Consider the following 27815-nt stretch of genomic DNA (forward strand, 5'->3'; position numbering starts at 1 on the left):
TAAAGGAAGAGCCAGGGTACAAACAGCTAAATTCAAATACCATGCACACCGTGCTTACTCATGCTACTCTCCATGAACTGTAGGAGGTATGACACAAAGTGGTTAGCGTACAGTACCACAGACACTGGTTGTATTTATTTTTTATTTGTAGTTTTCTATAAGGGTGTAAGAGGTCAGACTGAATTGGTCTGTTCAGGTCCTCAGGCTATATTTTGTATCTATTTAATGTCAAACAAGCAACAGCAGAAACTTTTCATTTATCAGTTTCATGAACTCGCTCATTGTTAAAGGGGAAAGAGCAACGATTCATTTGGTAAGGCATTACTGTTCATAGACAAGGTGAAGGAGCAGTGCTGATCAGTTCACCTGATATGTCTGAGAAAACACTCATTAATCTCTACCAAAGACAGATTTTCACTTTAAATTGGATGAAACAAGAGGTCATATGTCATATCAAGCTCATGTTAAAATAATAAAGAAAGCCTGCTTTACATGATGAGACTTTTCTGCTTATTTAAAGTAGGGAATAGTTTTGATGGATATAAAAAGTAAGACTGTGTTGAAAAACACAACAATTCTGTTTAAGGCACTGCTTATTTAAATAGTTTTGTGAATTTTGTGAAATCGGCTGATATTTTCTGTTTGACTTTGTAAAAAGTTTGAATTCATTTTTATGTTCATTCAACTCAAATTCAAATTTGAACTTTTCCTTTTTAGGCTGCAGGACTGAATAAAAACAAGCTGTTCTAACTTTAAATTTCACATTTTTTAATTTCATCTGTTTGTAGTTTTTGCTGCACGTTAAATGACGTCTGCAGAGGTGAACTACAAAGCGAGCTGCATTCAGAGATAATCTGATTATCAGTCTCCTCGTCAAGACCTTGTTTGTGTACATACCAGCAGATCTGGCAGCAAATCAGGAACAACAAAAGTAAAGAGAAATATTTGTACAGTTTCAGCACGGCCAGATGAATGCATGTCGGTTCTTGTTTCAACATGATGCATACAGTACGTGCTGTAAGGCTTTGTTCAGAAGCACTGATACCATACAGCTCAACGGGTTTACATTTACACACAGCCCCTGGCTTGTTACAGCTATAACAAGCCAGGTATTTAACTTGGTAAATACCTGGCTCTGGTATTTAACTCTGACGCTTTTAAATGTTGAAAATACTCCTGAACCTTCTGAAATTAACTAAAGTTGTCGGCCCAATCTGAAGAAACAAAAACTATGAGTTTAACTGCCAAAAATATCTACTGTGTATTGTCCTGAAGAGATACCGACAGAAGCTAAAGAAGGGCTGAACTGTACTATGAGTGTAATACGGGTTTGTACCACAAGATGGTGCTGTGAGTGAACACAGCTTTATTTTAAATGGAAGGTCAGGAGAAGGGTTAAATTGAGCTGAAACAATAATTAAATCTGATTGGAAGTTTCATACAAAGTACGAATGAGTTCATTTTCATGTGCTGCAGTCTAGCACACACTCTGTCTGCCAGCTTAGGGTATGTAGCTGTATTTTCCAGAGAGGGGATGTTTGCCTTCTTTGCATCCATCATAGTAAAAGTCCTGCAAATGAAAAATCCTTCACAAGACCAGAGGTATTCTAAACCTACCGAGCGACATTAATGATGAAAATGTCAGAAGTGAAAAACTTCCCAGAGTATCGAATGTTTTACTGCTGTAACTGAAACCAGCAGAAAGAACATAAAGCACTGAAACTCTGGGGTGGAGCCGACTTTTAGTCCAGTACTGCACCGTTTGAGAACACTTCAAATTATGTTTACTTTACTAACATTTATTTTAGTGATGTCTGATATTCTGAAGGAGAACTGTAAAATAAATGTCAAGTAAAAATATAACATTTCGTCTTAAATGAGATGGAGCAGAAGGATAAAGTAGCATAAATTACTGTGTATTATAGTATTTCTGTGCACTGCTAAGGTACATTACAGTGTACAGGTGTAGTTTAAAAACATCTGTCCACTGATTGGTGGTTGCATTCTGAGGGCGTTTTAGGTTCTGTTACTCTGCATAGGTCTTGAGTAACAGTATCAGACGTAATGAAGCAAGTTTCCCTCAGACATTAAAAGTAAAGCATCAAAAGAGTAAAGCAGGTAGAATAAAGAAGCACGGAGACAGGTGGGCTCATTCAGAAAAACACTCCTCACATTTATTGACTCTTGGATCTCTGGGCCGAAGCCAAAGCTAACACACATTTGGCACAAAGACAGACACGATTCATTGGATTTTTCCAAACAACGGCCCGAATCACAGGCCTAACAGACGAAGACCTGCCGCTGTGCAGAACGTTCCCCTGTCTCAGAGATTCAGGCATCACTGCGGCAATGATCGACTGGACAAGGCGAGGTCATCCCCTCGCATCCACCGCATCAGCTCCAGGTTCAAGTATGTTTACAGTGCGAAGACCTCTCTACAAGCAGCGACATGTTTCCTGTTATCACGGCTGCACCACGAGGCGACAGCAGAGACGAAGCAGATCACAGCAGCCTGCTGCAGCCACTCAGCGTGCACTTCACTCCGTCTTAATTCAGGTCTTTGCACTTCAGTTATTTACACATGCGCTGCTACTTTGTGTTAGCTTTTTCAAGTGGTAGCTTCAGCCTAACATGCAACGAGGAAGGAAAAAGAACAGAAGAAAGACCAAAATGTCTGGTTTGTGCTTGGGATGCCAACTTTACCTGTGTGAAGTTACAAAAACAGGATGCCACAAAAAATATGTATCGGTCGTTTTAAAGCAAAGCTGATTAATTTTTGAATCAAAATATTACAGGATTCTGAGATGTTCTCAGGCGCTTTGTTTTAAACGAAGGACAAAATAAAAATGTGTCAGTTCAGCGAGCTGGAACAGGCGTTGGCGTGTTTACTGAGGTTGAGATGTTGACATTTCTGTGAGTCAGGTGGCTTTGCAAAGACTTTTATTTACTCTGAATGTCTTAAATCCTGCACTCTAGTAAAATGAAAAACCTAACAGCAGCTATACTGTTAGGCAGGGAGTTTCAACTTAAAGATCAATAAACTGAAAATGAAAATTCTTTGGAAAATAAAGAAACTGTAACCTTCTTCCATCCTGCAGCTTCCTGTGTGACACTCACAGAGTTTTATAATTAGCTCACTCCGGCTGAAATGTTTTGAAGTGCAGGTCAAAGATTGATGTCGCTTCTGGGTCTGAAAAGTGAAGCCAGTGCAGAGCGTATTATTTCTAATGGCCAGCAGGGGGCGTCTCCTCTAATTGTAAAAACAAAACCCTATATTTGGATTTGTATGTATATGATTATTCTATATTTATTTCCTGATGAGTGCATCGTCTAAAACTCTGGTTTCAAGTTTTACTGAATACAACACGATGTTCATTTTGGAAATTATGGTCCCCTTTAAACTAAAACAGAGGATAAAGCCGGCTATGATTTACGGCACAGCTCTCTTGCGACTGTCAGAGCCACCTCAGCCCGAGGCTTCAAACACGATGCTGTCTTTTATATACAGTCTATGGAGCATCAGCACTGTGGAGAACAGTGAGATCTCATGTCAGTTTTTTGTTCTGTGTGTTTTCTGGATCGAGAGGCCGACGGGACTTTGAGGGTGAAGCTGAGCGGCTGCAGATGCTGCAGATTTGTGATCGGCTGACAGAGTAAAAGCAGCTCGATGAGACGTTAAGGCAAAAAAACATTCTTTGGCAAAACAAGAGAAAACTAAAGAAACATCACACAAACATGTTTGCCTGCTGGTGGGATAAGAACGTGCGGACGGCCCGGAGACTGTTGTCCACCTCTACACACACACACGCACACACACACACACGCACACACACACACACACACACACACACACACACACACGCGCACACACACACACACACACACACACAGAGAGAAACACATGCAGTAAGACATGAACACTGAATCAACACACAGCTGAACACAGACACGACAGAGTAAGGCAGTTACAGACGGACGCACGCCATAGATATGTTCATTATGCTTGTTATTACACACTTTGGTCATTTAAAATAAACTATTCTGTAGATTTTATATGTCTGCAGTTTTACAAAATACATTTTCAGATTTTTACGGTTTACGAGCAGCTTTGACAGAATAAATACACACATTCAGATTCGAAGCAAAGCAAAGAACTCTGTCAGAAAAGCTTCTATCAGCTCAGGTTAAAGGGTGGCAGCAGGTGGAGGCCTTAACACTAGCATCCCCTCTGTGCAGCAGCGCCCCCTGCTGCTGTCTGCAGTTGGGTTTTACAATCTGCACCAGAAAATTTGCCTCAACCAGCAACTGATTAAAGGACATTTAAAGGGAAAAAAAACCTCTGAATTTGTGAAGGTATTTGATTAGTAACAAATCAACATTAAACAGGTAAAATCAGGCCCAAGTCAGCAGCTGCAGAGAGGGGTTTGAATGCACTTTGCTACAACCAAGGACCAAGGATTATTTTTATTGTTTTATTCATAATCTGTGATTATATTGCACTCACTATGTCACTTATAACTCCTTCACTTTGTAATAAACTACATAAAATATGAAATTGTCCTCCAACTTGTAGTCAAATGGACTTTGTTAATGTCCATCTGCAGCAAGAATATGCTGATACGTGATTACGTAGTCATAAATTGCAGATTTGATCAATAACACACAGATTTTCCTACACAGACCTACAGCAGAGCAGCAGCGAGACTGAGAGCTGATTCTGTCCATGAGGCCACACAGAGATCAGACGGTTCACGTACAGACTCAAACAGACAGTGAAAGGATCAACTAAAGAAGTTTGTCTGCAGGACTTTCTGACAGAAAGACAAAGGCCACTTTGACTTCACGGCCCTGGTCGTGCTTTTAAAGTTACTTATAACTCTCTCCCTGTTTGCCATCCACTCTCAGACATCAGGATAAATAAAGCTGGCAAACATGTTTATGAGAGAGAAGAGCTGACAGGAAGCTGCATATTTAATCTTTACTAGAACGCTGATGTTTAAGGTGCCTCGGTTTTATGCCCACTGTGAGGACATCCATCTGTGGTGCTAGCGGTAGAGCTTTGTCTGATAATCACTGGGTTGGCAGGTTGATTCTAGGCTTGAGTCCCTCCGGATGGTGAACAGATAGTTAGTGTTTTGTGGCCTCTCCACTTTTAAAATGAATCAGAAAGCCTTGAAGGGAAACTTCTCTTGGCTCTGGACTTAGATGTTGATTAGCCTGCCACTAAAAATAGCTCCAAATAAATACACTATGTCCTCCTGTTTATCTGATAAAACTACAGAGAGCTTTCTGAAGGAATTACCAAACCTTTTCAGAAAGCTTTAAGGCTTCAGCACTGGGCTCAGAGCTGAGAGCCGCAGACTGAGAAGAAACGATCCTGATGAAACAGCAGCAGGAACTCAGCTAATTCACTCAATCATGTCCAAAAACTACAACCACGTGGAGCTTTGGAGTACCATCAGTCTGACCCCTTTACCCTGCTTTGAGGTCAAAAGACAAAACTCTGCATTTTTGAGGAAAATGAAAAGGCTAAAGAGGCGGAGACAGGAAGCTGAAAGCCACGAGAGACACATAAACACACAGCTGCTTTGAGTCTGAACATGAGATCTGATAAAATCTGTAACATCACACCGTTCACCTGCCTAACAGTCACCTGAATCTGAACACCTGTCTGCACCTGTGTCGGCTGGTGACGCGCAGATCAAAAGCAGCAGGTGACCTCTGACCTCTGCAGGTTGGTCACATGGAGCTCAGGCTACAGGAGAGAAGATCGGACCTGCTAAGAGGTGCAGCTGTGGGAGGATGGATGATGAGCTAGTTTCCTATTGGACGGCCTAACAGGAAGCACATCACCTGATGTCTGTGAGTATCCTGAAGCTGCTGATTGGTGGAGTCCAGCCCTGCTCTGCAGGTGGCTGATGTTCCACTGATCTGGCATCTGCTGTTACAGTTGGGTGGGGCCTCTGCTGTGAGGCTCAGGAGGGGGCGATGTCACCAGGCTCCTCAGGTACACACAGGGGGTCCTCCTCCTCCCAGAGCCAGGGGCGGAGCTAGGTGGCGGAGGTGGAGGCGGCAATGGCCCGGGGGGCTTCAGGGAAGACATGAGCGGCTGCATCTCCGCAGCCACTCCCCCTTCCACGTCCTCTTCTTCTTCCTCCTCCTCCTTCTTCTTGTCTGGGAAGAGGAACGAGCCCTGAGACACCTGAGGTCCGATGGAGAAAGTGCTGCCCGCTGCGCTGCCGGGTGGCGTGTAGGAAGCTGGGCGGGGTCCACCCAGCCTGGAGAGGGCGCTCACCCGTGGGTGGATGGGCTCAGCAGGGGCCGGTGGGGAAGAGATGCTCTCCAGAGAGGAGATGCTCTGGTTCCAGGCCTGCTGGAGGTCCACTGGGATGATCTTTGTGGCCTCCAAAGACACGCAGGGGGGAGGCGAGCCCAGACTGCCTTTCCACGGCAAATGACTGTCCTCACTGGTTGGTGAGGAGGGTGCGGGTGGTGGTGAGGGCGGTGCAGGTGGTGGTGGTGGTAGTAGCGGAATTTGACACCCTTCCAGAGCTGCTGGCACTGAAGGATGAGACACAACAGGGGGATAGTTACTGAGCAGCGAGGCTTGAAAGACTTAAAGGTTCACACTCTAAGAAAAGGAGGAGATTCTGATTCTGCTTTTAGTTAGTCATGTGACTTTAATCAGACGTTCACCTCAGGGACTGCAAATCAAAGATGGATGTAGCTTCTGGATCCAATAAGTAAAGCCAAGACTGAAGTGCCCAAAATCTGCAGTCTTCCTAGCAGCCAGCAGGGGGCGACCCCTCTGTTTTCTACAAGAAGTCTGGCTCAGTTAAAGTCTATGAGAACATGTCCCTAAAACTCACTTAATCTGTTAGCTCAGTAAACACTTCCTGATCACTTCACAGCTTTATTTGCCTGTTCAGTTCATTTTGTGAATGCAACATGATTTTAATTTTGTAATTTATGGTCCAAGGGCCGCTGTCCTGCAGGTTTTAGATGTGTCCTTGGTCCAACACAGCTGATTTAAATGTCTAAATGACCTCCTCAACATGTCTTGTAATGTCCTGGTAATGAAATAATCATTTGATTCAGTTGTGTTGACCCAGGGTGAGATCTAAAACCTGCAGGACACCGGCCCTTGAGGCCTGGAGTTTCCCACCCCTGCTTTAAAGCATGTCTTCCTTCGGATTAATAAGTTGCTACATTATGAGCTTACTGTGTCCCTCTGTCTGCCACTCCACTCCTCACTTATTACATCCAGATTCACACACACAAGAGAGTTTGAGGTCCACTGAGTTTTTGAGTGACACAGTGACGTTTTACCCGATTTGGGTCGCTGCTTTGGCGTCTCGGCCTTCCGAGCTATGAAGGTGATCCCGACGTCTTCGTCTTTCTCTGGATCTGAATGTTCAGCTTTGTCCTCCGTCTCCACGGGAACAACCACCGGATCTGAACACAAAGACAGAGAATCACGTCTGCTGATAGGTGGAGACATTAAAATCCTCTCTGATGGCAGAGGAATCTTTCCTTAGACGTTCAGAGCAGATGTGTGGATGCGTTGGTAAGTAGAAAGAGCCCGCTGAGGCTGCAGCGCGCTCTCTTTATTTGCGTTACCTTTGTCCTGCCAGCTGACGTTACGTCTGGGTTTATCGCTGCCGTCCTCCTTGACGTCGGATCCTCGCCGCTGTTGAAAGGGGAGAGAGCAAACGCAGTGAGCCACAACAGGAAGCAGCCGGCCTTCAATCAGCAGTCCTTCGTGACAGACAGCGGTAAAAGCCTCTGCGCTGTAATCCACCAACCGTTTCACAGTCTCAAATGTCATGTTACAGTTAAACAGACTGACGCAGGGATCCATGTGCACGTTTAGACATCTTTGTGAGGACAGAAAATTGGATTGCTACTATACTTGTGGGGACAAAGTGCCCGTCCCCACAAGTTTAAGACTCAAAATCTCTTTAAAACCTTTAAACGTTGTCTCTCTCTTTCATCTTCCAGCTGCGTCACTCAGTATGAAACGTTTACAAAAGTCTAAAATATAGATTTCCTTGGACCCGTCCAACGACCGATCCACCACGTGTCCATAGTAATCTGCGGACCGCACCGTGTCATTTAGAGGGCTGTTAGTGGTAAAATGGGATTCTTTGTGAAAACAGGTTCACTCCAGAATGTCTTTTTCTTTCTTTGTTTTTAAGAAATAATCCAGTCATTTTCTGTCCGTCTGGTTCTTTCTGTTTACTGAGCTTTCCGCACAGGTAGTCCGCTGCATCATGCCTGCATAAATAAAGCTGAATGAATAACTCCCACCTCCATAATCAGCTTCGCCCACACGACACAAACAGAGAAATTTCGCCATCCAGCTGATCCGTCAGCCTCTCTGTGATATTATGGACCTGAGCTGGAAACTAGCAGGACTTTACTGAGCTTACAGAAGATATACACCCAATAAAAATGCTCGATTTGGAGCAACGGTGAGAACAGATGCAGGTACTGCATGATGTGCACTTTAAGTCCCAAAACAAGCCCAGTGAGAGCAGAGCAAAGCCAAGCTTTAAACAACTGATGGGGTGATCGTGGCTCAAGAGTTGGGAGTTCGCCTTGTAATCGGAAGGTTATGGTTCTCGGTCGTTGTGTCCTTGGGCAAGACGCTTCACCAGTTGCCTACTGGTGGTGGTCAGAGGGCCCGGTGGCGCCAGTGTTCGGCAGCCTCGCCTCTGTCAGTGCGCCCCAGGGTGGCTGTGGCTACAACGTAGCTGCCATCACCAGTGTGTGAATGTGTGTGTGGATGACTGGATGTGTAAAGCGCTATACAAATACAGGCCATTTACCATAACCGATCAGTGCACAATGAGACTCACTCATTTCACAACACAATGACACTGTTTGTCTTCATAATCTTTACGCATAAAAATTTTGCTGTGACACCAAAGGAAACATTTTCCAGCTACAGTACAGTAGATGTAGAAGTAGAAACACTTTATGAAGTACATCTACTGTACTGTATTTTCCTCCATCATCATCATCATCAGGAGTCATCTGATCGTTCCAGATCCATTCAGTCCAAACAGAGCAGGTCATGGGTTTTCTCTTGATTTAAAAAAAAATACATTGTTCAGAGCATGCTCAGAAAAGTGATTCTTAATCTCAAGCATTTCACTTCCTGGTTCATTAAAGGTGAAAAAAAAATCCCAACCAAACTAGACAACCGCAAAAACCAGTCTGTAACGACAGCTGTTATTTCAGCATCACAATCATTCTGTTTAACAAGAAAGACCGAGGACCCTGGGACCGACTAAATCCTGGAACAGTCTAAAAGCTGTTCCTAAAAAACTGGCGTCTGGTGCACTAAGCAGAACTTTATGTTTTCTCTGGACTTTGGTTAAAGCTTGTTTCGGTGACTGATGCGTCTCACCTTTTTCAGGCTGCGTTCCTTCTTGTGGCGTTTGTATCGGGTGGATTTGAAGGTCTCCATGCGGCTCCTCATGTTCCTCTGAAACACCTCCCGGTCCTGGCGCTCCTGCTCCCCCAGCGGCATGAAGTGACGACTGTAGTGGGACTGATACTGAACACAGAGGACACCAGCCTCAGCCTCACGCACTCAAACACATTTCATTTCCCAGTGAGACCTGCTCCCCTGTCCTGATCTTCTTTAAAGATCTCAATAATGACTTTAAAGACCCTGAAACATCTTGAGTGCCCTCCAACACAATCTCCACAACTTTAAGAAACCTTGGGGCTCCAAGAAGGGAAAAACTTACCCGTCTCCTGGGTTTGTACAGGTTTCCAGCGAGGACATGGTGCGTCTCCATGTCCTCCTCCACTTTGGCTCCAGGAATGTTATCGATGACCTGGAGGTCCAGACACACACCGCTGCCGTTCTCACGTCTGGAACAGACAAACATCAGCGAGCATTCAGGCCAGTCAGAACTGAAAAGCTCACAAAGAGTTTGATAATTCACTTATCAAAGGGCACAGGGTGAAACCTGAAACTTTTATGAGTCCGGCAGGGCAGATTTTGCAGTCATGTGACTCACAGATAGTTTGTGACGTTGGTGACTTCGGGGAACGAGGCTCTGCTGGCCATCGAGGGCAGAGACAGTCTGGCTGAGGTCAGGACGTTCCCACCCTACACACACACACACACACACACACACACACACACACACACACACACACACACTCTTCAAAACATGTCTTACTGCAGGTGCACTACTTGCAAATCACCTGGTGGTACAGTTTGGTGGTTCAAACGAAGCGGTGACCTCCACAAAATCAAATGAAACCAACAGCGAAGCACCAAAACTTGCAGTTCCTTTAATGACCACCAGAGGCCCCAGCACTCAGTCAGTCATAAACAGTATTCAATCTGAGACCCTCCTCATTTGTTACAACCCACAGTTAATGTTATTGTAAACATTTTTGTGGTTTTCTGACAGGCAAAGGGACATTTCACCCTGAAGTCAAATTAACAGGAGCCACCTGAGGAATTCCAAGCATGTCCCACTGGGAGGAAGCTCCAGGGTAGACCCAGAGTGGATATTCCCACCTGTTGTGCTGTTTATCCATCAAACTAAAAGTCTGTTTCCAGAAATGCTGACCTGGTTTCTAAGAAGTTTTCTGTAGGAAAAATGATAAAGTTACTGAATTTTTAAATGCTGCGTATGGATTTTTAGCGGTGGAGATTTTTGTGCTCTCCTAAAAACATATGATGGATCGTCATATAATAAAAAGGCTGTCTCGATGTGAAGCAGCGTTCTGCTTCATGAAACGTTCCTGTTTTCCTCATAAATCTGGGGCCCGTTCTTCGTACCTCGCTAAGTAGGTTAGCCGGATTAGATTGTTGACGATTTCGCGTGATCCTGGATCAGTCGGTTCCCCGAAGCTCATCCGGGACTTGCTGTCATAGCAACAGAGCCGTAAGCGTAAACCTGCTCGGGAGCAGGTTTACTTTATGTAAACAGGATTAGATCGCGGCCACGCAGGTATGTCCGCTTCATTTATACGAAAGCAACAGCGATATTTTTCCACTGTTTCACCATAAATAAATATTATCAATGCAACTAAAGATAATGCAGCACTTGATCCTTTTATTGATGTCACACAGATACATACAGGTCATTTCCTAAAAAAGGGAAATGTACTATTAACATTCTATTACATGTATGTGATTATTACAGATGTAATTCATATTTCAGAGTAGTAATTGTAAATTACTTCGTGTAATCAAGATGAGAGACCACGGCTATAAAAGCGAAGGTGGATTTGGGAAGTCTGTCGCAGCCATGTCCTGTCCGTATACGCGAGCAGCCCATTGCGGAAGGTGCAAGATTGATAAGGAGAGTCCTCAGAATTCAGCGTATATTGTGGGATAGACAGGATCCTTTAGCTCAGCGCGACAGTGTGCTCATAGAGAGATATCGATTTTCCCGTGAGGGTATTATTTACTTAACCAACTTGTTGACGAGGGGGTGCAGGACCACCACCTGTCTTTTTTTCCTCTGCCCTTTTCTTGGTTGCTGTTATGAACAAACTAACAGAGTATTACAGGCCAGTATTACCTTGCCAAGAGACGCAAAGCAATCTAAGAGATAAATATTACCATTCTGTAGAATACTCCTGTATTCCACTTTTACTTGTTCCCATGTTCTTGTGGGTCCTGTTGTGGCTCTAATGTGAAAGGGGATATAATATAACACATTATAATATAATATAATGCCATATGATATTGGACAATATAGTGTCATATGATAGATCTACCCTACCGCCTACTGGTGTTGGCCAGAGGGGCCGATGGCACGATATGGCAGCCTGGCTACAACCGTAGCTGCCTCCACCAGTGTGTGAATGTGGGAGTGAATGAATAGTGGTATCGTAAAGCGCTTTGGGTGCCTTGGAAAGCGCTATATAAACCCAATCCATTATTATTATTATTATTAAATTACCTACGAGTTTGATTTGTCAGCGACTTTCTGCCAGCCCTCTCTCCTTGCTTTTGCAGCCTTTGCAGTGTTCTCTTGCGTTTTAATTAAACTCTGAAACTCCTGAAATCCCTCACTCATGAGTTCTTGCTCTGCTGCCGGAAAATACCGAGCACGCCCCTTCGACATTTTCGCCGACCAATCAGCGGGTTGCCGATCAATGTTTCTACTATCGATGCGTAGCCCCTTTTACGACACCCAGTGATGTCACATTCCTGCGTCCAGCTGTAGTAATCGTCAACAGCAGGTGTGTTCGGGGAACCGGATTAGCGAGCTCACGGTTAGCGCGATGATTTGATCTTGGATGTGTCATTTGATCTTGGATGTAGTAAGCGACGTACGAAGAACGGGCCCCTGGTCCAGGGGTTTTCCTCGTCTCAGCTGGTGGGCTGATAAATAAAACTCACCTCTGCTCTGACTCTAATGTCGGCCTCACGGGGGGACTGAGCGTTAGCCTGGAGGCCCCTCACTGTGTTTCAGGCTGATTTATTAAAACGCTCAGCTTGTGCAGGTGCGGGTCAGACTGTTTGTGTTTCACTCTGCTGACCAGGAAAGTTCACAGTCGTGAAAGGAGACGCCAACAAGTCCAAAATCAGAGCCAGCTCAGTCTGAGAACACTGAGACAGAATTTAAAGGAAGGACCTTAAAACTGGAAAATTTTCAAAGCCATAAAAGAGACGATTTCATGTCTTTTCACAGGCAATTTATCTCCAAAGGTGGGAAACTCTTTTGTCAGAGAGGTCAGTGTAGTTATTCTTCTTCTTCTTTCAGCTGGTTCCTTCAGGGGTCACCACAGCAGATCATCTGCCTCCATGTCACACATTCCCAGCATCCTCTTCTGTCACACCCACGCTCTGCACATCCTCCTCCTCTGAAGTCTTCCTCTTTTCCTCCTGCCTGTTAGCTCCATCTCCATCCTCCTTATATATCGCTCTCCCTGCTCTGCCTCTGTCTCTGATGTACTCATTTATAATCCTGGTCCAGCTCGGCCTCCATCTCCAAACCACACATCACAGCAGGTCTCACTGCCATCCTGTAAACCTTCGCTTTCACACTTGCTGCTGTCTTCTGTCACAACTCAACTCTGACACTCGTCTCCACCCACTCCACCCTGCCTGCACTCTCTTCTTCACCTCTCTCAAGCACCGTCCTCTCTGTTAATCACAGCGTTAAACTAGAACAGGAAAATTTTTTTAGAAAAAAGCAAGTAGAGCAGAATGAAATAAAACAGAATAATACAAAATATAGTGTGTCAATAAGTAAAAGCTAAATAAAATAATACAATGAAAGATAACATTCCTGAATGAAATAAAAGTTCATAGAAAAAAAATCATTTTCTAAATATTTTCAAATTATATTTTCAAAGTAAAAACAAATGATGCTGTTTTCTTAATGCGTCTGGATTTGTACGAACTGATGCTCAGGGATCGACGAGTCTCTGTCATATTTTGAATGTTTCTAAAGTGTCGTCTTCCTCCTACACACAGCAAACCTCTGTCAGCTTCACACTGAAGCCTACTGACTCTAATTCTTGGTTTAGTTCTCCACCTGGTGGCTTTCAGAGGAACTGACAGAGACGGGACGTCATCGCTCATCGGTCCATGAAATATGCAAGTCACTGTCAGCAGAGAGGGATTATACCTCGTCGTTTACGGGCACGTGTGTGGTTCTCTTTATGAATCTGGTCCCTTTCATTTTCATTTTCTGAAAGTTTTCAGTGTTGGCAAAACCAAAAGCCATAACTGACTTTCATACATGTTATTGATATAAAACTACGATAGATGTAAAGCTGACACGCTTTAAAACTCTCTCGATGTGACAGTGAAGGACTTGCTGGCTGCTTTCCTTCTTTACACTTAATGTTAGTAATGCTTGGATGGTTTTTCCGACCTGGTCGATGACGCTGATGGCGTCTCTGATGTTGATCTTCTGATAAGCCTCCCACAGTTCACTCTTCCTGTAGACGGACTTCCTCAGCAGCAGCTTACTCAGGTAGTTCTTGTCAAACTGCTCCCACCTGAGCTCAGACAGGGCGACAGGTATGAAACACTTTGTCTCTGCAGCTTCCTCTGATGTTGCTGTAACATTGCAGTGATGTCGGGGACACTCACTTGTCTCTCCAGTGGTGATATCCCTGCAGTCCTGCGATGTCCTCCACCGCAGTCAGAATGTGGTCGAAGGCCTGGAGACAAAACATTAATGAGAAGGGCGACGGTGAAGAAGGTGAAGAAGAAGAGGAAAGGGGGAAGAAAAAGAAGTCACCCTCTCGTGGATCTCCTCGTTGATGGTAGGCTTCCTGTTGGTGGCACGAGGAACTTTGAGCCACTTCACCAGCGGTTTGATGGTCAGACCCTGATGACGAGAGAAGAGTCTCAGAGAGCTTCTGGTCAAAAGTATGTGGACACCTCCCCCAGGACCTTCTCTATTGCTAAAGTCGTGATGGCACTTCCAGTCTAGCATTTTAATCTCAAAGAGACATTTACCATCGAGGTGGCAGCAAACCCACCAAAACAGAGCCATCTATCTTCGCTGTACACGCGTCTGAATCCATTAAAGGTGGATTTACCAGCACTGGATTCTCCTGTGATGGAAGATTTAGTGGAATTTTCTTTTGCTTTTCTAAATATTCCTGAGCCTTGTAGCAGTGTTTTTGCCTTCTGGTGCTTCTTTTTGTACATATTAGATGAATTTAATGTATACTTTATTGATCCCTGTGGGGAAATTCCTCTCTGGATTTAACCCATTCACTCTATATAAGTATAAGCACTGATTCTACGACATTACAGTGGAGCTAAAACTGGTGCAATGTAGCCCTGCCTCATGTCTCAGCCCCCCAGAAGACTCACAGCCTCTGAAGCAGTGTTCCAGTTTCTTTTACTGTTTCTCTAAAACAGCTCATGAACTTGAGAAGTGATTTGGTCATAATCCAGAGATGAGTCAGCGTTATCCACGTCTAAGTCACGTTTTCGTTATTATCTAAGTGATAAACCATCATCTGTTGCACTCAGACGGTAACTCATTAACAGAAGACATTTGTGGGAATCACCACCGTCTGCTGAGGTCCGTGATTCATGATGGGAATCAAAGGTCCTTCAGCCTCAACGTCAACTCATGACTTACACCAAAGTATACTCTTTAGATTTAGTGTTTAGAATAGAACAGAATAGACTAAACAGACGCTAACTCAGTTGGCTGCTTCTGATTCCAGGGGATCCTTTTAGCAGGAAATGCTTATTCTATCTAAATTGAGATGATATCAAACACATGCATGTGTGATTAACACCTAAGATGATGGAAGGATGAATCTGTGAGTCCTCCTAACAGCCTGAAGCAGACACAGTTAATGCTGGGTCCTCATTTTGATTGGTTGCTTTGCAGTTGACTCCGTTGGGTGACTTATAATGATGGTGAGAAGGCCTTAAATGGGTTTTTTTGGAACCCAAAAACAATTCCTGTTTGTTATCTGCAGAGGCTTCGAAGCACACTGAGTGCAGCATGAAGGACAGGGATGGTTGGACCTGCTGCTAAAATCTGTTTCACTAAAACTTCCAAAAAATCCACGTAAGAAATAAGGTATCAGCCGAGTCCGACTTTCCTCCAATTTCCTCGATAATTTCACCACTGAATGTGAAATTAAAGGCCACTTTATAACATCGACAAACTCGTTTCTGTTTTTTTAAAACACTTAACTTGTGACAGATTCCAGGTCTGACACAGATCAACAAGCGAGTCAAATTTCAGTCAGTCAGCAGCCAGTTAGTGAGAAAAACAGAAAAATGGCTGAAGCGAACAGACGCTAATCGGTCAAATTTAAGGGGGGAGGGGAGCAGGGCAACCTCAGGTCGCCCTTTAGCCACGCCCCTGCTCCCATCTGTGCAGAATAGTGTAACTCACTGGTGTCAAACTAAATTTAATCTGTGTAAAAGTCACGGCGTGGGTCACCTGACCTCACTCGTTTGCTCGTCTGTCTTTCAGGGAGGGCGCTGAACGCCGTCATTCCTACCTGAAACATGACGGTGAAGAAGACGACCACGATCGTCGTTGCGACGAAGTAATCCTTGGCTTTGACTTGCTCGCCGTCTAGCAGTACCACCAGGGCGAACGCCACTGCTCCTCGAAGGCCGCCATATGACATCACCACCTGGTCAATCTTCTCCAGTGGCACGAGGCGGAAGCGGTTCAGGACCCAGGTCTGACCAACCACACCTGGAGAAGAAAGGACGACAGTTTCACCTTTGTGCTGCATGAAATATCTTAATTTAAGGGTGGAGAAGATTCGACATATTTTCTGGATTCAATTTAAATTCTGCGCGCCTCCTTTTAGCAGGGAGAGGTGGAGCAGGAGGGGGAAAAGCCTTAAAGGTTAAAAAGGAGGTTTTTCTCTGTCTGATACGAGTGTGACATTTGAGCGTGCTCAGTTAAAGATCAGCCATGCAAAAGGTCACCGCAGGAAAAGCAAACAGAAAAGGACAAAGCTGGTTTATTCCATCAGCGATCATCGAGCAGATGCTCCGTATTTTTCTGCTTTTCCGTGAAGCCGCCGTCTCCTCGCACTCTGAAACATATCCTAGTAAGATGCTGAACTATTTTAAGACACGATGGAAACCGACTGACCGACAGCTCTGAAAATTAAGATGAAGACGAGGGTGCAGGACACCAGGCCCGTGTCCCAGGCCCACTTTGACTTGTCCACAGCTGAGATGCCCAGGAAGATGAAGATGATGGTCTCTGCGATGCTGGCCAGAGTCTTCATGGTGTACTTCACCGTGGTTCGAGACTTCTGGGAAATGTTGGCCTCCACATATTTGTTGGCCCCGATGCCACAAAAGGTCATGCTGAGATGTGACAAAAAGACAAAGTGAGACATGCTGTAAAACTTAAAATCAGACCAGAGTTGATACAAAAGATGGATGGAAATGTTTTTGTTTTTGCAACCAGAGAAGTCGCCATCTGCTGATGATCAGAAAGAATGCAGATTTGCGACACCTTAGACCCAGAACCCGCTCCATCTGTTGTACACTGGTAGTCCTGATTTATAGAGGATGGACTTACGACAGGATGGCGGACAGGGAGAAGAGCTCGGCGGTCAGGTAGGCCAAGTAGACCATCAGGAAGACGAGGAGCGGCTCGATGATCCGGACTTTCTTGGTGAAGCGAGTGATGAAGCCCAAGATGACGGCAAAGATCAGACCCACCATAGTCCCCCCGATACTGACGATGAGGAAGGAGGCTGCAGGAGAGGAGGAGGACGTAAGTCACAGGACTCAGGTTTAAGTCAAAGTTTGATCCTTTCTGTGGACTCACCGACTCCTTTGAAGTAATCTGCTGTCTGCACATTCTCTGCTCCCACTTCCACAAAGGAAATGTAGACTTTATATAAAACCTGCAGAACACAGACAGGTTTAGACTGTAGGTGTTTGGAGGTCTGAGCCCACGGACGGTCTAATGTTTAGTGATCTGCGTCTCGGGAAAATCAGTTAAAGTGCAGGTGCTTAATAGCACCACAAGGTGGAGCCTCATTCTTTTTTTGTTATTTGGAGCTGGAGCGCTCACAGGCTAACAGAGGTCATCATGTATGACCAGGCAGCAACCTTTGACCCCGGGGCTGATAAATGAAGCCATCATGAGGTGATAAAAACTGTAGTTCCTTGAGTGGCCACTTGAGGCTGACTTCAAAAAGAGTCATTCCCCCAACAAACGGTTTCCATTTATAGCTAATTATTTTGTTTTGTTGTTTTTTGTATCTCACCTGTATAGATTTTGTTCACATTTAAGGACTGGCAGCCTCAGCCGGCAGTTCTCTGCTCAGCCTCACCTCAACTTAATTAAGTTTTTAATATACTCAGTGTCTCAGCAGTGTGGAGGTTCACACGTATTGCTTCACACGCAAAAGATTCCAGATTTGAAAGCAGGAGGTGACACAGAGCAGCCTCAGGGGTCACAGGCTGCTGCACTCCGAGTGTCAGCCCCGTGAGAAGGTTGTGTCAGGTGGGGCACGTGCTGCAAAAAATCTGCTCCCAATTATTGCAGCTTCATTTTCTGCGGCTTCCCTTTGGGAAACCTCTCAAGAAGTCTGTGCTGCAGTTTCTGTGATTTAAACTCTAATACAATCAAGATGAAGAAACATGTTGTTGCTGTTCTGTTCACTGCCAGGTCACCTCTGTACGGTGCATTTTTGAACGTACTGCCCAACACTAGTGATAACCAGCTGGATATCAGCTCACTTCACTGGGTTATATTGCTTTCTTTTTTATTGTCCTGCAGTGGAAACCCCCTCCCTGCTTTTCAAACACTGATTTCATGTCCTCTGCTCTCTAAGCTGATTCACACAGTATGAATCTCCACTTTATACCCACAAATAATCATTTCACAGCAGGAATTCCAGGCATTCTTACTGTTTACAGGACCTTAATGTGCTGCGTGACAACAGTAAATTATGGCGTGCGGCTTCGGGGAAGCATGCAGCACTCAGCTGAGCCTGAACAGTAATAACTGTGATGTGAAGCGATTGAGCAGCAGTAGTGAGCGGCCAGCCTGAGAAAATGAACTCCTTCCTTCGTCCTGTGCTTGCAGGTCATGGCTGCAGTGCTCCCACACTTTGGATTTTTCCATTTCTTGGTGGGATTAGCTCAGATTCGGAGTGCTGCTGAGGATTAGACAGTTGCAGTGTTAATCTCCTCACAACTGATTAATCTCAGCTTTCTCAAACAGTAAATGTGAGAAAATGTGAAGGTTCTGCTCTTCTGTCCTGGTCCGTGTTCATCACGCAGCTCTGCTGCTCCGATTCACCAGATTCTGTCTCTTCTCTGTCTCTCTTGATGTGGAGTAACATCGTAAATCAGCGGACCTGCTGCCGCTCAGACCGGCACCAGCACCCACACTCGACCTTTCACTGCCACCATCACTTCATACAAATGCAACAAGTGAAGTATGAAGGAAACGATATGTTCGCACAAACACGGCCCACAGTGCGTCCTTGTGTGCTAGTCATTGTTGACCTTGTAAGCCGCTCTGTTGCCACAGCAACACACCTGACATGATGAGGCATGTGTGAGAGCGTATGTGTGTGTGTGTGTGTGTGCAGCTCTGCCTTAACATATCATGTGTTTCTGTGCTGGTTTTACACCTACTGTGGGGACGTACGTCTGTTTGCTCAATTGTGCTCAATTTTAAGATGTGTTTTGAACAGGAAAATACTGTGTGGAGATGCACGTGTGTGTTGTTTATTTTTTATTGTAATTTAAGTTAGAAAATATGACCTTTGATATCAAGAACTGTTTTGCAAATGTGTCAGCAGAGATTTCACAGACTAAAAAGAAAGAAAAACACATACATACAGAAAATAAGTTTACACATGTATCAGAGTTTCTGGTGATATAATCATGATATAAAAACTTGTATTATTATTGGAGTCTTTCAGGATTGGGTGATAAGTTACAATTTTAACACCATCAGTAACAATAACCAGCTGGTGATTGTTATTGACGCATGTGTGCGTGCCACTTTCCATCCCCCGTCCCTTGTGCCTGACGGACTGTGTGTGGTTCTCACCACGGTGACGGCGTCGTTGACCAGTGACTCTCCAAACACGATGATGAAGAGCGTTTCATTGACGTGAACCTCCTCGAACACGGCCAGCACCGCCACGGGGTCGACGGCTGAGATCAAGGCGCCGAACAGCAGGAAGTCCAACATTTCGGCCTGCACGTGCTCATCTGCAGGGACACGCGGGAAATATGAAGAGACGGGACAACACAACAATAACAGGAAGTTTCCAGTTTTAAACGAAGCAACTTTAACATTTTAAAGGAAATTATTCTGCGCCACTGGTTCTCAGATGGTCGGCGAACTCTGTCAGTACTGTGTTTGCAATGATTACGAAATCTATCACAAACCAGTGAAGACAACAGAGAGTTCAGAAGAGAGTGCAGGTAGGGTGGAGTGGGTGGAGATGAGTGTCGGGGGTGATTTGTGACAAAAGGATAGCAGCAAGAGTGAAAGAGGAAGACCTCAGAGAGAACATGCAGGGGGCTGGTGTGACAGAGGAGGAGACGGAGGCAGGTGAGCTTCTGTGGGGAAGGAGAGGTGATATGTGTTCGTTTATTCGCTGTCATATATAAATCGTGCTCAAGAGTAGGAAGCATAACCACGACCATGATATACATGACCAAAGTAAGTAATGAGGTCAGCACACATCTAAAAAAACCTGTGAGAAACGAAGAGTTAAAGGAAGAGGAGGTACAGCGGCTCGTTTCAGACAGAGGATGGACCGGAGGGACACACCGAAGCCCAACATGACAACATAAATAAGGACTATGTTGAAATTTGGATTACGGAAAGCTGCTCTCACTGAGTCCAGAAAATAACAATAAAGGTGGAAATGAGCACCATGAATCTCCTTTAGAGGCACTTAATGTACTGTAAATTTACTGCTGTGTGTTTGTCCTGAACAAATGCTGTTCGCTGGCACATTTAACTCAAATTTATTCACAAGTTATTTCTGTTTCCTGGAAAGAGGCGCTGCCTTAAAGACTAAACTCAGAGAACAACAAACTGATTGCTGTAAAGAGCTCGGATTGAGGGCAGACTATAAATTTACACAGAGGTGGGGCTATGCAGGACTGCAGATGCACACCTGTGACCTATGACCCCTGCACCCACAGCACTGACCTATGAACCCCAGCAGTTTGGCAGCGTACAGGGAGAACCCAGTGCAGAAGGCGTTCCACAGTGTTCCCACCACAGCGTATGTCAGGATGGCTCCCAGGTTGTCGAAGAAGAGCCTGGCCGGCATGAAGTATCCGGCATCACCCACGATGGTCGGCAGCAGGAAGAGGAAGAAGAGGCTGGGCTCTAGCTGGTATAGCTGCTTCTTATTGGCTATGAGGACGACCCCGCCCAGGACCAGACCCAGCAGAATCAGCATGCAGCTCTCTGGGACCACGGTGGTGAAGCGCTGGGAGAAGTGGAACACTGCAGGACAAGATGCACCGATTACAAAACAAGGCATGAAAAAGTTTGCATGACTTCGTTAAGTTTAATTATTTATCTGCTTTTCTTAATTTACCTTCTCTACCTTCTGTTTCCTGCAACAGCTCCTCTTTGTTCCTTCTGCTACTAAATCCTATGTCAGCTCTATTTTTCTCCACCTGCTTGGCTCCACAAACATCTGACTCTGCAGCTCCTGACTCGTGCTTCATTTTAGTCAGGTCTGCAGGTGTGAACACGGACATGTGTCGCACGTGTGCTGAGATGTGAGGAGGCAATTATTTGCTCTCTGAATTGTTGATATTTTTGCATTTGATGAAACACATAAACAAAAATCAGCGCTGCCATTGTAGCCTTGGACATGCAGTTAGGAATCCATCAAGGCCTGCGGTGAGTCACAACAAGACACACACACACGCTGGTGATGCTCCTCATAAATCAGGACACAGGGAAAAAACATCAAAGCCTGAACGAACATACTGTGTGCGTCTGTTTCCATGATGATTCATTTACACCAATCAGAAGGCTCTGCTCCATCAGCCAGGGCTGGATCACCATCCAGACAAACTGGGAGTCAGAGGAGCCTCTGTGCATTCAATGAACACATTTAATAAACTATAATTAACAAATAAAATGTAATAAAATAACAATGCAGCCCATAAATGTTGAGTAAAGAAAGAGCTCGTTGTCTGATCAACATCAGTCTGAAATAAAATCCTAGATTTTGGTGCTTGACGCTTCATTGCTTGTTTCAAGAGAAGCATGTTTAATATTTGCCTTGTACAGTAGTACACACACACACACACACACACACACACACACACACACACACACACACACACACACACACACACACAGCCGAACCACCTACACACCAGACGCACAGCGAGGACAAAAAACACTGAGAACATTCAGCTGCTCAACATGACGTCCAGACATGGCCATTTATACACCACACATCCAAAGCAGCTCTGAAAACAGAGACTGACAGCGTCTGAGTCTGATTCCTCAGAGCTGCAGAGCTCCACCATTAAAACTCATCCCTGAGGCTTGTCTAAGGAGCTTGGAAAGAAAAGCGTCTGGACTTCTTTAGGTTAGGTCCAGCTTTTCTTTCCAAGCTCCTTAGACTACGATGACCTGGATGACTGAGAACCTTCACAGACATCGCTGAGGCTTCATCACCATCAAGCTACACACATACGGTGGTTTATTCTGACTCACTGCAACATGAATCGCCCCTCTGCCAAATAAAATCTAGAGCAACAAACACTGATTCATCCACTGCAGAAAATAGTCCCCAAAATGGTCTATTAACTCCTAAATGATAGTGAACAGTCTCTTAAAGAAATGACTGAGCCTAAAGTTTATATATCTGTTATGGAGGTTTGACTTTTGAAGATCAAAAGCTTAAAAGTTTTAGCTTTAAGAATGTTAAAAGACACCAGGAAAGAGCACATTTGTCTGAGACTGTCTTCAGTGTCGGATTAACCCACCCGTGGCGCTCTGTGAGCCTGGAAGAATCTCACAGTGACAGGAAACGGGGAATTTAACAGTAGATGCTTGTGTTCGGCTTTAACAACAGGAAGAACACGCAAGAGATCACCAGACCTGCTGATTTATGTCTAAATGATCTGAATGTGTGCAGCCAGCTAGAACAGAGCCACAGTGTGTGTCTGTGTGCACGCATGTGTGTGTCACTAACATTACCACATTAGTAAGCAGTATGTATAGCATGTGCGTACTATTGTCTTGCAGTGCAGTGACTCACCAGCAGCTTGGGAAGTATTTATGTCAACAGGTATTCCTCATGTTGTGGGGACTTAAATGTGCAATCATGCTATGGGGACGAGTCATTTTAACAGGGACGAAAGCGTCAAATTTTTAAGGTGAATGCAGCATTTAATGTTCGAGATTGTCTCCAGGAAGTGAATGAGAGTCATGGAAACATGGCTGTGTGTGTGTGTGTACCTGTTCAGACGTCTTTGTGAGGACCAAAAATTGGAACCTTACTATACTTATGGGGACCAACAGTCTGTCCTCACGAGTTTGAAGGCATTTCTGAGATTCAAAACGTGGTTTTAGTGTCAGGGTTACAATTAGGTTATGCTTAGGTTTAGGCATTCATTTCGAAGGTTAAGGTCAGAGTTATTGTAAGCGGCTAGGGTAAGTGTTATGTCAATTAGATGTCCTCACTAAGATATCAAAACGAGAATGTGTGTGTGTCAGTTAAAGTCCTGCTGCTCTGAAACGTTCTGAAACACTGAAGCTTTCGAGGATCGAGGTTCAAAGGTTTCTTTGTTCTTTTCACATTTTAATACTACATAAAGTTTATTGTTCATTACTATTAATGTTTAGCAGACGTGGCCAGTTCTTGGCTGATGAACAGACTCATCAACCCACTCATCCAAGCACACACGCCACATAAGCGACCTCTTACTCTACCTACAGGGACTCCTTCAGTTGTGTCAAGATGGAGACATCTTGGGGAAACTGGGGTCTCCTCCGGGATATGGACCCGGGACCTCAAGAAACCCAAAGATTAAGGATCATTCCTCTACGCTCTTCTTTCATCTACTCCTGTGCTTGTTGCTCCCTGTCAGTGGGACCCTTTCCAGCTGAAAGTGGGCTCTAACAAGATGCTGAGGTGCTGGGGTAGCACCGGTTCAACAGGATGCAGCTGATATTGAGCGGGTAGTAAGCTACTTGCCCCACAGGTTCAGGTTTCGCCAACTAAACTACTCTGTTGTGGAGAAAAGAAGCACTCACTTTAATATTGGGCTTTGAAACTCTTTGAAGTGTATTTAGGCAGCAGTGGGAGTCCTCTTGTGGTATATGCCAACCACAATCCTCTTATTTTTGCACACTGTAGAGAACACAGATCAGCACATGATGAGAAGGTGCTCATTTTAACAGCTCTGCCAGCTGGATGTCCAACATTATGTCTGTTTAGTTTTTTTTTTATTTTGGGAGTTTTCTTCTTCAGTTCTCTTAAAAGTGCTTTTTAGGTACCAAGCTGCTGAGAACAGAATTGGTGAAGGTAATCTTAGTATCTTCATAAATACATTTGTTAGTCTTAATGACTGAAGTAACAGCTGGTGTCACTTTTGCTATCTAATCATAACAAAACAAAACCAGCCATATTTCAGACAGAAAGGGTGCAGGTCGAAGCAACAGCTTCGGTACACCTACCCCTCATATTACACAGTTTAACCAACCGTGAAGTGATTGCTACGAGTCATTACGTAGAAGAGTCAGATAAAAATTTATGTCCAGAAACAGACATCAATAGCTGAAACGTGCTGTCAATGTTAAAAACTGTTAAATTTGAACATTTACAGTGATGCAAACCAACAAATACCACCAATACTACTGATAATAATAAATGTTATACTTAATATTATGTTGTACAGCACTGATTTATTGTTGTGGCCTCATTTATCTGGAGTCTTAATTTCTTTTTATGAAAACAATATAATGACTGATTCTGTTCATGTTTTATTCACTAAATATGATTTTCTTATTTTGAACTTGGTGATATCTCAGTTTTCTGATCTCGCTTCTTTTTATGACCTCCATTTATCGTCTAATCTAATCCCCAAGAAACTAAATGTGTTTTATTACTTCGACAACTTGTTTATCATGTGAAGATTAGTTTTATTTCTGTCTTCTGTCTGGGTGGCTCATTTTTAAACTAAGCGAATAATCAGAAATAATCAGATAGATATAAATAAAAGTTGTTCAACACTGGATTAATTAACATGAAAAGAAGGCGCTGTATGGAAGGCCTCAGGTTTGACGATTTCCTTTGGGTTTCTGTAATATTACTTAGAAATCCAACCTTTATTAAAAATGTACACAGAAGAAGAACATTTCATATGCAACCAAAATCTTAAAAAGCTCAGTTATTTTAGTTTGTACAGATGCCATTTGATTAAACTTGGTCTTTTATCGAGTTGTTCAGCATGTACAGTGACTGATAAAGATTTCATAGGAGAACTGTGAGGCTAAAACCAGCAGTTAGTTCTTCCTCCTTATCTAAAACTCCAATCATTACTTTCAAACTCAGAAAATATTTTAAACTCTTGTTTCGTCGATTACAAAAGTGTTCATTATCAGAGAAAACTATAAAAGAAGGAAATTATCCCAAGCTGAGTAGGAGACCCCACTGGGGCATACTGCTAAAATAGCGTGGTCACTTGTTGGTTAATATTATTAGTAAAATATTACAATTATTGGCAGTTATAAGTGTCTTCGTTTTAAAAAAGAAAATATTTGTTACTTATTTTTTCAACCATTTAATGAATTAAGCCATCAGCTCAAAGTCACCATCAGTAATGAGCCTAATTCTTCTTTTAAAGTTGTTCTAAAAACCCTGGTAACAATCAAACAAAAAAAAAATCATTTACTTTTGCTTTTCTCTACCATTTTTTAAAATTATTATTATTATTTTGGTAGCTGACAATAATCAGGGTTAGAAACATCACCAATGATTTAGACATCAGTGTTTACTATATCAAAAATGGGGTGGGTTCGGGGGGCCCAGCAGGAACTTTGTGGCCCGTGGCTCCGCAGCAGGTGATTCCGGCAGTGGCTGCAGCCATTCCCTCACTCTCATTAATAAACTTCCAGTCTGGTTCCAGCTGCAGTAAGGAGACCAGTGAAGTTCCAGTCTGTGTACTGGTGCTGGGAAACAAACACACACAAACACACACACACTTACAGATCTTGGCCACGCTGGCCACCAGTAGCCAGATGGCGATGATGTACGGGGTCTGGACGTAGCTCCACTCCCACTGGACCACCCGGTACCCGCCGCCGTGATGATGATCATGCTCCCCTGCGTCTTCCTCCTTTCCGGTGCCGGTCGGCTCCTCTGCAGCGGACCGGGCCAAGGCGACGCCGGGCGCCCCGTATTCCGCCCCGGGCTGCGGGAGGAGGAGCGGCGGGGCGGAGGGAGAGGCGGGGACCGGTGGAGAGAAGCCGAGCCCCGGCCCCCGGAGCGGCGGAGCGCCCGTCCCGGGCAGGTCGGCGGCGGCGGCCGGCAGCAGGAGCAGCATCAGTCCGAGCGGCAGCATCTCGTCCCCGGAGCTCAGCGGGCGGACATCCTCCGAGTCTTTATATACACACCGGGACACGGAGAGGACGCGGAGCGAGGCCGGGAGCCGGTTTACAACATCAACAACACACACGCGCGCGCATGGACCCACGCTCACACACACTCAGACTCCGGTAAGACACGGAGGAGGGGACACCGGAGCCGGCATGTGACCCGCCCAGTCCCCCTTTAAAGAGACGGAGACACTGCAGGTGAAGCTCTCCTGCTGACTGACTCACAGCTGATGCTCGGTACCGATCGGCTATGACGTCACACATCAATACTGCTCGGCGTGACGTCAGATTTTCAATTCATTGACATGTTTGAACTTTGCAAACATCTGGTGATTGTAACTGCTCCTTCTTTGGGAGGATTACTGAGGAGGAGCCATGTTTCTGGAGAAACATGGTGAAGGGGCAGAGCCAGCTTGGGGGGGGAAAAACACTGAATGAGAAGACATGAGGTCACATCTGGGTCATTCTCCAGCAGAAGGAAAAACTATATGAAGATTTAATAAATGTATGAACAGCTGTGATCATCTTGTAAAACCAGAACATGAACAAGTTAAACTACAGTCCTCACCCAAAACAGCACAGTGTAAAGCAGGCTCATGATTAAATGACAGCCTCCTGAAACAGACTGTATATAGAAGATGGGAGTGATAATCGTGTCAACTCGCTGGTCAGTAAAGTCCAAGGAGTAGATGCGACTCGGGCACACTGCTATGGAGGACCACAAGAGCCGCACACATGGAAATAAAGAATTCTGTGCTTAAATAAATTGTACAATAAATTATGCATTTGTAAATTCACTATTTACAGAATTCTTTATTTCCATGTGTGTGGCTCTTGTGGTCGTCCATACGCCGCACCCTGCATAGCAGGAGCTTTTTCACAATGAGGCCGCCACAACCTGAGGCACTAATTAAAGCAGAGAACGAGAGTGTTCACCCGAGCCGTAGCTAAAAGCCTGGACCCGAGCTGGAAGGGAAAGACTCTCGCCCCATTCAAAAGAAAACAAAAAGCAGTGGTCAGTCTGAGAAAATAAGTAGAATTTTATCATTTTTCCATTTCACACAATACAGTGGAAATACACAAAACCTCCACACAGAGCAGGGATGTCAAACTCGTTTTACATCACGGGCCTGGTTTGGGCTTTAAATGGCCCAGACCAGTGAAGCTTCTCTGTCTGGGAATGCAAAGAAGTTTAACTGCACATTTAATTCCCGCGATATCTTAATATAAGGAAGAAAAAAAAAAGAAAAGAAATGCATACCACTCAGTTTTGCTACAAGATAAAGAAATCTGTCAGCACGAGTCTTTGGGCTTAAAAGTAAAATTACAGAAAAGTTTCTGGGAGCTCACCGAAACCTGTTAATGATTGTCGATGAAATATTTTGTAGTATTGTAGTAAACCCCCCAAACAAACAGACTGTAAAACCTGCAAAATATAGTTCAAAACCCAAAGTTTATGTCCTTCTTCAGTCTTTGCTGGGCCGATTCTGCTCCCCGGGCTTTATGTTTCACACCACTGAAGTAGAGATTGAAGAGGGGTGGAGATTAAAAAAATACTTTGAACTTTCAGACGTTTTCATACCAGGAACAGAAACCAATCAATCGCGGCTGATACAAGAGAAAACATTTTATTCATTACAACCATGAAACTTGGGTTAGACCATACACACATCAGGAAAGTGTTTAATGAGGTTTTAAATCACCAGATTAAAGAATCTGTTTCCCCTCAGGCTTCTT

At 44.4% G+C, this 27815-nt stretch overlaps 1 protein-coding gene across 1 annotated transcript; it reads right to left on the bottom strand.

Moving 5' to 3' along the window:
• Positions 1-3989: 3989 nt before the first annotated feature.
• On the bottom strand, positions 3990-26782 carry slc9a5 (solute carrier family 9 member A5). The gene is made up of 16 exons (XM_026176116.1): positions 25690-26782; positions 20652-20954; positions 19533-19696; positions 17286-17364; positions 17034-17211; positions 16596-16816; positions 15985-16187; positions 14244-14333; positions 14093-14163; positions 13872-13998; positions 10038-10129; positions 9762-9888; positions 9416-9565; positions 7621-7690; positions 7330-7455; positions 3990-6561 (listed from the first exon to the last, which is right to left on the bottom strand). Exons 1-16 carry the CDS (start codon positions 26042-26044, stop codon positions 5945-5947), a joined length of 2973 nt encoding a protein of 990 aa, XP_026031901.1. The 5' UTR covers positions 26045-26782; the 3' UTR covers positions 3990-5944.
• Between the last annotated feature and the right edge of the window lie 1033 nt (positions 26783-27815).

Source organism: Astatotilapia calliptera, chromosome 1, assembly GCF_900246225.1.
Source record: "Astatotilapia calliptera chromosome 1, fAstCal1.2, whole genome shotgun sequence".
NCBI classification, from domain to species: domain Eukaryota; kingdom Metazoa; phylum Chordata; class Actinopteri; order Cichliformes; family Cichlidae; genus Astatotilapia; species Astatotilapia calliptera.